Raw genomic sequence first — 11,984 nt, forward strand, 5'->3', positions numbered from 1 at the left:
TCCAATAGTGAACATGCAGAAAGAGAAATCAAGAAAGCCTGCCCATTTACAATAGCCACCAAAAAAAAAAAATACTTAGGAATTGAGTTAACCAAGGATGTGAAAAATCTCTATAATGAGAACTACAAACCACTGCTGAGAGAAATTAGAGAGGATACAAGAAGATGGAAAGATATCCCATGCTCTTGGATTGGAAGAATCAACATAGTGAAAATGTCCATACTACCCAAAGTGATATACAAATTCAATGCAATCCCCATCAAAGTTCCAATGACATTTTTCTCAGAAATGGAAAGAACTATCCAGACATCTATATGGAATAATAAAAGACCATGCATAGCCAAAGCAATGCTGAGCAAAAAAAAATAAAGCTGGAGGCATAACACTACCTGACTTTAAGCTATACTACAAAGCTATAATAACCAAAACAGTATGGTACTGGCATAAAAACAGACACACTGACCAATGGAATAGAATAGAGAATCCAGAAATCAACCCACACACTTACTTCCATCTGATCTTTGACAAAGGCACCAAGCCTATTCACTGGGGAAGGGACTGCCTCTTCAGCAAATGGTGCTGGGATAACTGGATATCCATATGCAGGAGAATGAAACTAGATCCTTACCTCTCACCATATACTAAAATCAACTCAAAACGGATTAAGGATTTAAATACACACCCTGAAACAATAAAACTTCTTAAAGAAAACATAGGAGAAACACTTCAGGAAATAGGACTGGGCATAGACTTCATGAATACGACCGCAAAAGCACGGGCAACCAAAGGAAAAATAAACAAATGGGATTATATCAAACTAAAAAGCTTCTGCATAGCAAAAGAAACAATTAACAGAGTTAAAAGACAACCAACAGAGTGGGAGAAAATATTTGCAAAATATACATCTGACAAAGGATTAATATCGAAAATATATAAGGAACTCAAACAACTTTACAAGAAGAAAACAAGCAACCCAATTAAAAAATGGGCAAAAGAGCTAAGTAGGCATTTCTCTAAGGAAGATATACAAATGGCCAACAGACATATGAAAAAATGCTCAACATCACTCAGCATCCGGGAAATGCAAATCAAAACCACACTGAGATACCATCTAACCCCAGTTAGGATGGCTAAAATCCAAAAGACTCTGAACGATAAATGCTGGCGAGGTTGCGGAGAAAAAGGAACTCTCATCCATTGCTGGTGGGACTGCAAAATGGTGCAGCCTCTATGGAAAATGGTATGGAGGTTCCTCAAACAATTGCAGATAGATCTGCCATATGACCCAGCTATCCCACTGCTGGGAATATACCCAGAGGAATGGAAATCATCAAGTCGAAGGTATACCTGTTCCCCATTGTTCATCGCAGCACTCTTTACAATAGCCAAGAGTTGGAACCAGTCCAAATGTCCATCATCGGATGAGTGGATACGGAAAATGTGGTATATCTACACAATGGAATACTACTCAGCTATAAAAATGAATGAAATACTGCCATTTGCAACAACATGGATGGACCTTGAGAGAATTATATTAAGTGAAACGAGTCAGGCACAGAAAGAGAAATACCACATGTTCTCACTTATTGGTGGGAGCTAAAAATAAATAAATAAATTCACACATACACACACACACAAAAAAAAAACTGGGGGGGAAGAAGACATAACAACTACAATTCCTTGAAGTTGATATGATAAGCAAACAGAAAGGACATTGTTGGGTGGGAGGGAGGAGAGGGAGGAGGGAGGGAGGTTTCGATAATGGGCCACAATAATCAACCACATTGTATATCAACAAAATAAAATTTTAAAAATAAATAAATAAATAACTCTGTATTAGCATTTAATACCCAGTTTATATTCAAATTTCCCCATCTCACAAACGTCTTTTTTACCCTTAATTTATTCTATCATGATCCAAATAAGTTCTACATTCAATCCAATTATGTTTTTTAAACTCACTTATTCTCTAACAGTCTCACTTCCTTTTCTATTTTCTCCAAGACCTAACCAATTAATAAGCAGGGTCATTTGACCTGTAGAACATCCCACATTCTGGATTTGGCTGTTTGCTCCCTTCTGCAGGTGGCACAGTAACTGGCAACCATTACGTGTTCAATCAGCATTAGCTGAATGAATGGTTTTAATGGGAGCAAAGCAAAAGAATAGAGGCTTGGTCCTCAGAAATGTAAGACAGCAGGCAGCAAGCACTGCACTCAGGGAGGCCACAGACTCATGCCCTGGGATCCTGAGGAGGCCGCAGGCTCCAGCCCCAGGATCTTGAGGAGGTGGCAGGCTCCATCTCTGGGATCTTGAGGAGGCCGCAGGCTCCTGCCCCAGGATCTTGAGGAGGTGGAAGGCTCCATCCCTGGGATCTTGAGGAGGCTGCAGGCTCCTGCCCCAGGATCTTGAGGAGGTGGCAGGCTCCATCCCTGGGATCTTGAGGAGGCTGCAGGCTCCTGCCCCAGGATCTTGAGGAGGTGGAAGGCTCCATCCCTGGGATCTTGAGGAGGCTGCAGGCTCCTGCCCCAGGATCTTGAGGAGGTGGAAGGCTCCATCCCTGGGATCTTGAGGAGGCTGCAGGCTCCTGCCCCAGGATCTTGAGGAGGTGGCAGGCTCCATCCCTGGGATCTTGAGGAGGCTGAAGGCTCCTGCCCTGGGATCTTGAGGAGGTGGTAGGCTCCTGCCTTGGGATTTTGAGGAAGCCACAGGCTCCTGCCCCAGGATCTTGAGGAGTAGGCAGGCTCCTGCCCTGGGTGTAGGCTGTCAGGACTGCACCACAGGCCACCTGAGGGACGACATTAGGAACGTAAGAACATGAGGCACGTCCTCTTCCAGCACCTCTGCTTCTTTGTGAGCACGTGATATAGTAGCACTGACCTCGTCAGATCAATGAAAAAACACTGAATTTATGAGCTTTGGTTGTGTCCAGGAGTTTTCCTATGCGCTCTTCTTGCTTTGGTTTCATGTGTTTCGAGAAAACTGAAGGTAATAGGAGGAAGCAAAACAAAACACACATCCATATTCCCACTGTCCAACATCAAAACTGCTCACATCCTGTCGCATCTGCTGTTTTACTGAAGCCGGTAGAGGTGGAGACCCTTGCTCGTCCCCTCCTCCTGCACAGACAGGGCAGCCGCCCTCAGGGATGGGAGCCTGCCACACGGGTTTCATCCGCTGTTGTCTCAAGCGCCTGTGACTGCCGCCCGGTTGCCCTCTGCCCCGAGCCCGACGTCCTTCTCCCGTCCCGCGGACACCGAGTGCCCCGCTCGCGTGCTGCACCGGCGCAGCGATGGCGACCGCGCTTCCTCCCCATTGGCTGTCCTCTGGGCCCCGCCCCTCCCGCAGAGAGGCTCCTCCCACTATTCCCTTCACCTTTCACCTCCTCACCTTCTGGGGCTCAAGAAGGCCTCAGTCCCCGCCCACCAGAGGCACGGTGCTCGGCCGCGACCCGCAATTATTGGTGACTATTGCCCGTCGATCACAGGAGAAGCGGCCGGCGATTGGCTGAAGAGAAGTAGTAGGCGGAGAAGTAGGCGCGCGGTATGCGCGCATGCCCGGTGCGTGCGCAGTGACGGCGGCAGGTAGCGGCGGTCATGGCGGCTCGGTGCGTGAGGCTGGCGAGGCACAGTCTCCCGGCTCTGGTGTTGTCTCTCAGGTAAGGGGTGCCCGACCTCCCCGGGCTGACGCGGGCTGCGGCTCCTCAGCGCTGCCGGCACGGGGCTCGGGGACGAGCGGGAGTGGCCACCTGGGCCGGGCAGCGCGGGGCGTTAGGGCGCCGCGGCCGGGAGCAGGGTGGCCGCAGCGCGGGGCGTCCGAGATGGAAGGGACGGTGGCCCACGTGTGCGTGTGACCAAGTGGCCGCGGCGACCTCGTGGGCGCGCACGGGAGCAGACGTGGCCGAAAGCGGCCGGAGACACCCGAGACTCGCCCCGGGCTCGCGGCGGGCAGGGCTCGCTCGTCCTTTGCTAGCTGCGGGCACAGCTCGAGGCCGCGCCGGGACGGTGCCTCTGGTAGGTCGGTGTCGCTACGCGGCCTCCCACTCGGCCTCGAATCCTCCTGCACCCCCGCCTTCTTGGGAGCCCGAGGTCAAGAGAGCGACAGGAGCCTGCCCCTTGGGGGAGGGAGCCTGTTACCCAGCGCGCACTTCACGGCCGGGGTCGCCAGAGTCGGCGTCCTCGCTGCTTTTCTTTTTCTTTCAATCTGCGGCTTCTGCGTTTTGAAAGTCTTAGGTCAGAAGTTAGTGTGGCAAGTCTTCGTATCTTCTCTGCTGGAGGAACTGCCTGGAACCAAGTTATTGATTAGAGAAGCTGCTCTGGGCCACACGTTGGGTGGAAGCTGGGCAGAGTGCGAGCTGGTCTTTCCAGGCAGGGGTATGGGATTAAGGGGTGAGTGCCAGCTTAATAAATTACACATTTTAAACATGGGGACCAAGAGCAGTGACCCATCTACAATACTCGAGTAAAAAGACTTTTTCCTCAAGTAATTTGTGGTTTTGTATTTGGAATTAATTATCGGGAAAGTGACCACCAACTTAGCATCATTTGTGTCTCTGAAATCGTGCTTTTGTGGAAAGATGTTCAACTAGGAGGAGAGCTGAATGGTAGTCGTAGCTCTCACAGTAACTAGGCTTTCTGAGACTCAGTTTTGCTCTGAAAACGGGACAGCTCTGTCTCTGGGTCCTGTTGCATCCCACACCCCGCTCGCTGCCAGACCCTTTGTTGGTTGTGCTCAGGAGAGGACCTGTGCAGAGAGCAGAGCTGACCCGAAGAAAGAACTGTGTGACTGTCACACACGCAGTGGCCTGAACAACTAGAGGAGAAGGCAGGCTTCACAACAGAACACTCAGTTTTTAGATTCTTAGCTTTTTTAAATCAGAAAAGTAAAATAATCACGATTTGTAAGAATCACTATGCTAATAATAAATAAAAAAATTTTAAGCAAAAAAAAAAACAATCATCACTCTTGCCCCCATGGTAAATAGACTGTGATAGATCTTTCCACTCCTTTCTAACGGCATAAGAAACATGAATGTACACAGGATTTCTAGTTTGTCTTTTCAAAAATGAGATCGTGTTTTGTGTATTTCTCTGTAAGTTGCATTTCTTACTTAACAGAATACCCATAGTGCTTCCAAGAGAGGGCAGTTTAACTCATTCTTTTTAGTAGCTGCATGGCATTACAGATTGTGGAAGCAACAATTTGTTCAACTGTTTCCTTACTGATGAACATTGTTTCCAGCTGGTGGCTGGTGGCTGCACGGTGTTGCAGTAAACATCTTTATATGTGTATTCTATGTACTAATAGCTTTACTGTTCATTGAGGTAGTTTTCTTTAACCTGTGAAGGAAATGGAACAAAGTTTTTTCTCAGATTGGAATGTGGTTTTATTTTAGTTTTTTTGATGGCTGGCAGGTATGAGGATCTGAACCCTTGACCTTGATGTTATAGCACTGCACTCTAACCAACTGAACTAACCGGCCAGCCCCCCATTTATCACTTTTAAACCCCAAATTATAGTTCTTTGTGTATACTTATGTATATACTTGTCTTACCTTTTTTGCATGACAGTAAGTGCCCTGTGGGCAAGATCTCTGCTGGGTCTATCTTTGTCATCAGTGTCAACAGTGGGCCTCATATCCAATAGTAGCTCCTCTATAAGTATGTGGTGAGCTGTGGATGACTACATCTCAGAAGTCACTGTACAATGGAAAGAAGAGGAGGAAAGTACTGTAATTTGGTACAGTGATATATTAGTTTGGCATGTATTGCAGAAGAGTGTGTGTGTGTGTGTGTGTCTGTGTCTGGCCAGTACTGGGATCTGAGCGTGTGTGTGTGTGTGTGTGTGTGTGTGTGTGTGTGTGTGTGTGTCGCCAGTACTGGGATATGAGCCCTTTACCTTGGTGTTATCAGTACCACACTCTACCAACTGAGCTAACCAGCCAGCCCTGCAAAAGACTTTTTTTATAAATAAAAAGTTTCTATACATCACATACAGTTTACCTTTATTAGATAGAAGATAAACTTTTTTCCCAACAAGTCAATAGCAAATAGTTTGAAATTATTCTAAATTTCTGAAATCATACATTTGACTTTAACAAGCAGCAGAAAAGCAAAGTGTTACCTTCTAATGTGTGGGCTTTTCTCAGGCCTTCTCCTCGGTTGTTGTGCACAGCTACAAAACAGAAGAACAATGGCCAGAACTTGGAAGAGGATGCGGGTCAAAATGAACAGAAGACAGATCCTCCCTCCACAGAAAAGATCCTCCTGGAAGAGAAGGTCAAGTTAGAAGAGCAGCTGAAAGAGACGATGGTAAGACTCACAAGCTCTTGTGGGATGTGTGCTCTGTTGCAGTTTCTCACATGGTCTACATGAAAGGGTCCAAGTTTCATTGATGACAGACCCAAGCCAGAGGGATCCAGTAGTGCAGTGGGCTCAGGTCGCAAGTTACTGCCAAAGCAGGGACTAGACCCAAATCTTTTGTTGCTCTGGTTCTGGCTTGAGAATAATCTTTACGTACTACATTTATTATATTGAGTTAAGAACTAAAATGATCTTTGCAAATGAGGAATACTCAGTATGGTTGTTTCAGCTGGAACTTAGGAAAGAAACCAGAAAATTTCAAGTACTGTACAAGAATTGGGAGCAGGAGTGTGGTTATGCAGTGCTCTCAGGGCAGGAGTTTTATGTACTACTTAATATGGCTTATTATCCATGCGAAAAAGCATATAGATGGCACACGTCCAGTTCTTTAAGGATTTAAGAATGGTGACATCAAATATTTATGTGCTGGTACTGTTCTAAGCACTTTATATACACAGTAGTCCCTTTATCCTGGGGGGACACATTCCAAGACTTCCAGTGGATGCCTGATACTGCAGGTAGAACTGAACCCTGTATGTGCTGTGTTTTTTCTCACACATACATAACCTGCGATAAAGTTTAATTATAAGTTAAGCACAGTAAGAAATTAACAATCATAACTAATAATAAAATAGAACAATTATAACAATACTCATAACTGCATGCAATTTTAAAACCTATGAATTATTTATTTCTGGAATTTTTCATTTTATATTTTTGGACCATAGTTGACAGCAAGTAACTGAAACCATGGAAAAGGGGGGTCTGGTGTGTTAATCCTCACTGCAGTCCTATGAGTAAACTGTTAATATCCTTATTTACAGATGAGGAAACTGAGGCACAGAAAGGCTAAGGAAACTTCCCAAGTTTCACCTAGCTACCAAATAGCAGAATCAGGGGTTCCACCATCCACCTCTCATTCCCCCAGCAGTGTCCAGGATAGCAAAACAAGTCTGCCCACCTCGTGATGTTGACCCTCAAGGGCCAATCTTGGCCCCCAGCCCTGAGGAATAGGGAATTCCTCAGAGCCCCTTTGGAGAGAGGCCCTCAGAGCCAGAGTTTGAAGTGGGACCGTCTAGCCTTTGAGCCCTTACTTTTAACCACCACACTATAATTGCCTCAAGACTGAAAATACATGCAGTGTCAAGAGACAGCCACCCCCCACCCAAGTAATTTATAAATGTTAAAAATAGAAAAGCTCAGGAGATGAGTGAGCTTATAGGAAAAGCGGTGAGAAATGAGGAAGATACTGGAACTCGGGTAGTTACCACACAGTGAGTGAGTGAACTGAGCCACCTCCAGGCAACACTGAAGATACCCAAGTTTCATTGATGGGGTTTTATCTCTGATGGGATAGAGACCTAAACTTTCCGCTCCCATTCGTCATCATAAACCTTTCCTCCATGGTGTGGGAACTTGAAATGGGTCAGCACCTAACTAGGGTTCTAGGGTTCCCCTAAGTTGGACATCTGCTGGGAAATTAATGGTTCTTCCTTGAGGGGAGATGAGATCATCAGAATCACAAGGAAGTAGAAGTTTTTTCTTGCCCTTTACCGAGCTGTACACTTGAATGAGAATGAATATGTGACACCTTGACACTTTTCCCCCTCACTGGAAATGCTGACACAGGTTCAAGTTACTGTTATTATCAAGCTGCATTGTTTCAGTCCAGAATCTCAAAAGTAATAATAGATGTTATTTGTATTTTGACTTGGAGTTTGTTATATTATCATTTTTAAATCAAGCTTGCTTTCCTATGAATTTGTTCCACATTTTAGGTAAATTTCCTTTTTCCTTTTTGCCTATTTTTTTAGGAAAAGTATAAACGAGCTTTGGCAGATACTGAGAACTTGCGGCAGAGGAGCAAAAAATTGGTGGAGGAGGCAAAATTATATGGTAACTTTAAACCTTACATGGTATTGAACCTGGAAAGAAGATACCTGGGGTGGGGAAGGGGAGGGAGCACGCGTACGTAAGCATCAAAGAGCGAGGCTAGGCAGGGGCAGGGACGGGAGGCCCGGCAGTTGCATTCCATCCAGGGTTTTTAGATGGGTCAGCAGAACAGCTCTCTGTTGAGGAGCAGAAATCACGCAGTTGTGATGAGTGTGTAGGATGGAGGGCAAGGAGGTGCAGGCTGCTCCGTAAGGAGCACGTTCACTGCGCTTCCACATGAAGACCTTGGCGTGAGCCTGGAGCTAACTCTAGCAAGTTGGCCTCTGTGATGCCCTCCCTCTAGCCACCCAAGAGGTACTGCTGATACTGCTTCAGAGCTCCGTGCATGCTGTCTGCATTGTCACTTTTGGGTACTTTGGTCACTGTCCTTCCCATTTTACAGTTGACATATTGAGGTTTAATGACTTGGCACACATCACAAAGCTAGTAATAGCACCTATGGAAGGCTAGTGCTCCCAACTCCGTTCCTGTGGTTTTCAGTGGACATGAGGCCACCGTTTGAGGGCTTACTGTGGATCTATACATAACTGTCCCCTGGGTTATAGGTGAGGAGCCTAAGGCTTACAGTGAGAGGTTAAATAAATGGCTTGCCCAAGGACACAGGGGTAAGAGGCCAATGGGAACTAAGACTCAGATCCCATCCTGCTGCCACATTCAACACAGATAACAAATCCCTCCTTGGAACACTGTTTTCCTAGAGGCTGTCGTCTCAGTTTCCTCGTATTCTTCCTCTCCACTAGTCTGAGCTGTAAAAGTCTAGTTTCCTTGGGACTTGGTACCAGGTTTCTTCTCCCTGGGTGTCTTTTCCATTCTCACACAGGTTTCTACTTCCAGCTCAAGTATTTCTTCAGAGTTCTAATCTCATCCGACTACTTGACATCTTTGCTTGGCTGTCTCAAGGGTTTGTTTGTTTGTTTTTTAATGGCCAATGTGATAGTGTCAGAGGTATTTTAACCTTAATTTTTTCCCCTTAATTTTTGTGATTCCTTTCTTCCTCACTTTAGTGATACCGGGTCTCATCCCAGAAAAGGCTTTTGGGATTTTGTTGTTGTTGCTCTAAATTGTCAAGCCGTTGAGATCCTAGGGCAAATAAATGATTTGACAAGTTATCACTGACTAACCCTTGCAGGAAGTAGACATTGCTCACAGTTTTGAATTGTCCCGTGTGGTGGATATGGAATGCAAACTATCTTCTTTAACCTCATTTAGGCATTCAGGGCTTCTGCAAGGACTTATTGGAGGTTGCAGACATTTTGGAGAAGGCAACACAGTGTGTTCCCAAAGAAGAGATCAAAGATGACAACCCTCACCTGAAGAACCTCTACGAGGGGCTGGTAATGACTGAAGTCCAGATTCAGAAGGTGTTCACAAAGCACGGCTTACTCAAGCTGAACCCCGTTGGAGCCAAGTTTGACCCTTATGAACACGAGGCCTTGTTCCACACGCCGGTTGAGGGGAAGGAGCCGGGCACAGTGGCGCTGGTCAGCAAGGTGGGGTACAAGCTGCACGGGCGCACCCTGAGACCTGCCCTCGTGGGGGTGGTGAAGGAGGCTTAGCTGCCTCCCGCAGGGTTTTTATTTCAAGTCATTTGCTATAACTCTTGAAAGGCGGCTTCATCTTTTCTCATCCACGAATACATTTGATCTTTTCCCAAACCTTGTTGGAAAGCTTAAGTAACCAGTGGCTAAACCAGAAATTAAGCCAGTTGCACAGTTGTGTTAATGAACTCTAATTTGGGAGTCTGTTCACTGATTTTTAGTGCCACATGTTTAATAGTCCCACATACTGAAAGAAGTGGGCCAGCGGGACACTACAGGACTTCTAGAGTACCATGAATAATAACATTGTATCTGCTCAAACTCTGGTGACATCCAAGTCTCTTAAACAAATAAAAGGTCTTCGGGAAGTCTGCTGTTTGGCTACCTGTCTGCGCATGTCCGCAGTGTGTCTTCTGCAGCTTACGGTCCCACGCGCGTCACTGGCATAGTTAGCCTGCTACACGTTTCACTCAGGGAAGGAAAGGTGAGGGTTGAAACATTTTTCTTGCTAAAAAAGAATGTGTGGTGACCTTTGTGAAGATTTATGAGTTCATTTATAAATCAGTCACTACCTAGCTGTTAACAGTGACCCGGCTTTTCCGTGGAAATATAAAAGGAGCATGCATGCTTTGACAGTTCTCACCACCTTGAGTTTGACAGAATCAATTCCTTTTTCCCTGTTTTGTTTCTACAAAATGTAGAAATGTTTAAATCTATATTCAATAGTTACTAACAACCTCAAGGTATATTTCCTAGTAAGATGGATTTTCTCAAAATATGAGGACTGCATGCTTTGGATACAGATGCTCCTCAACTTACAGTGAGCGTGACACCTGATAAACCCTTCACAGTTGAAAATATTGTAAGTTGAAGATGCATTTAATACGCCTAAGCTACCAAATAAAGCTCAGCCTAGCCTAACTCGAGTGTGCTCAGAATACTTACATTAGCCTGCAATTGGACAGAATCATCTAACACAAAGCCTGCTTTATAATAAAGGGTTGAACACCTCATGTGGTTTGTTGATGCTGTGCTGAAAGTGAAAAGCACAATTGCCATGTGGGTGCCTGAAGTACGGCTTCTACTGAATGCGCATCGCTTCTGCGCAGTAAGTCAAGAAATCCATAATCTAACCATCGTGACTCAGGGACCGTCTACTTTAAATGTTAATGTGTAATTTTTAAGTTTTATTTAACAGATTAAAGCCCTCACGTTTATTTTCCTACTTTCTGATACGATTTGTGTCCTTTGGTGGAGACCCTTGAGCCACTGAGGTGAGTACAACCTAGCTTTCCCATCCTATCTGCTCCAGCCCCAAGGCTGTCTCCATGACAGATACATGCTTCCACTAGGGAGGGAGAGCAGCTTCCACTGACTGGCTATGCCTGGGCCTCCGTTGCGGGGAGATGTGTGGCCTTGCAGCGTCTTAGAAGAACACGAGACAGAAAGGGGACTGGAAACACTCAGGAGACACAACAAGAACATACACAATTTGTGAAAGTTGACTGTAGCCAAAGGACCTTCTATTATTTGTTTACATTAGTATCTAGGGCTTAGGAAGAAAGGGGAGTGAGAAAGTACCTGTTACTAACTAGAAGAAGCAACCTTCCTCTGCCTTTGGTTCCAAGAGCTGCTTCTAGGATTGAAGGGCAATACTGGTAAGTCCGTTTACTGCATAAAAAAAAACGTGGCATAGTCAATGCAGTTTGCTTGGAATTTTGAAAGATGCAAGTAATAGTTCCATAATTAAAATTTAAATTTATGCCATTTCCAGACATTTTCTTCCTTTTAAGCTACCTTAAATTATTTGGTCAAAAACGTACCCCAGAAATAAAGGCAACGTGTATTAGAGAAAACATGCCTAGGAGTTACAGCGGTGCTTATTTTTATACTGTGCAGCTGGGAGTACATCATTTTACCTCCCTGGAACTCACCTATAAAGTGAAGGCTGAAGGAGGGAAGTCACTTCAAGCTAGTTTCTATGAATGTGGCAGTCCCCTCCCCATCACCTCCAGCTGCAACTGCTAAGAAGCACTCGACCTGGACAGTCTGGCTTACATGTGGCAAAATATTTCTTTACAGTTAGCTTCAATCATCCAGTCACCACTAATAGGAAAACAGCTTTTAATTA

At 45.3% G+C, this 11,984-nt stretch overlaps 1 protein-coding gene across 1 annotated transcript; it reads left to right on the forward strand.

The window, feature by feature from the left end:
- The first annotated feature begins 3,560 nt into the window (after positions 1–3,560).
- GRPEL1 (GrpE like 1, mitochondrial) lies at positions 3,561–10,221 on the forward strand. The gene is made up of 4 exons (XM_063107843.1): positions 3,561–3,658; positions 6,149–6,311; positions 8,177–8,258; positions 9,525–10,221. The coding sequence occupies exons 1-4, from the start codon at positions 3,597–3,599 to the stop codon at positions 9,869–9,871; spliced, it is 654 nt and encodes a 217-aa protein (XP_062963913.1). The 5' UTR covers positions 3,561–3,596; the 3' UTR covers positions 9,872–10,221.
- Positions 10,222–11,984: the final 1,763 nt, after the last annotated feature.

This window comes from Cynocephalus volans, chromosome 9, assembly GCF_027409185.1.
Source record: "Cynocephalus volans isolate mCynVol1 chromosome 9, mCynVol1.pri, whole genome shotgun sequence".
NCBI lineage: Eukaryota > Metazoa > Chordata > Mammalia > Dermoptera > Cynocephalidae > Cynocephalus > Cynocephalus volans.

What these genes read in the sequence shown, in the direction of transcription:
- GRPEL1 (XM_063107843.1), top strand. Translation starts at nt 3,597, where the DNA reads ATGGCGGCTCGGTGCGTGAGGCTGGCGAGGCACAGTCTCCCGGCTCTG. An exon ending in AGCAGCTGAAAGAGACGATG is followed by an intron (nt 6,312 to 8,176) that starts GTAAGACTCACA and finishes CTATTTTTTTAG; the next exon opens with GAAAAGTATAAACGAGCTTT. An exon ending in GGAGGAGGCAAAATTATATG is followed by an intron (nt 8,259 to 9,524) that starts GTAACTTTAAAC and finishes AACCTCATTTAG; the next exon opens with GCATTCAGGGCTTCTGCAAG.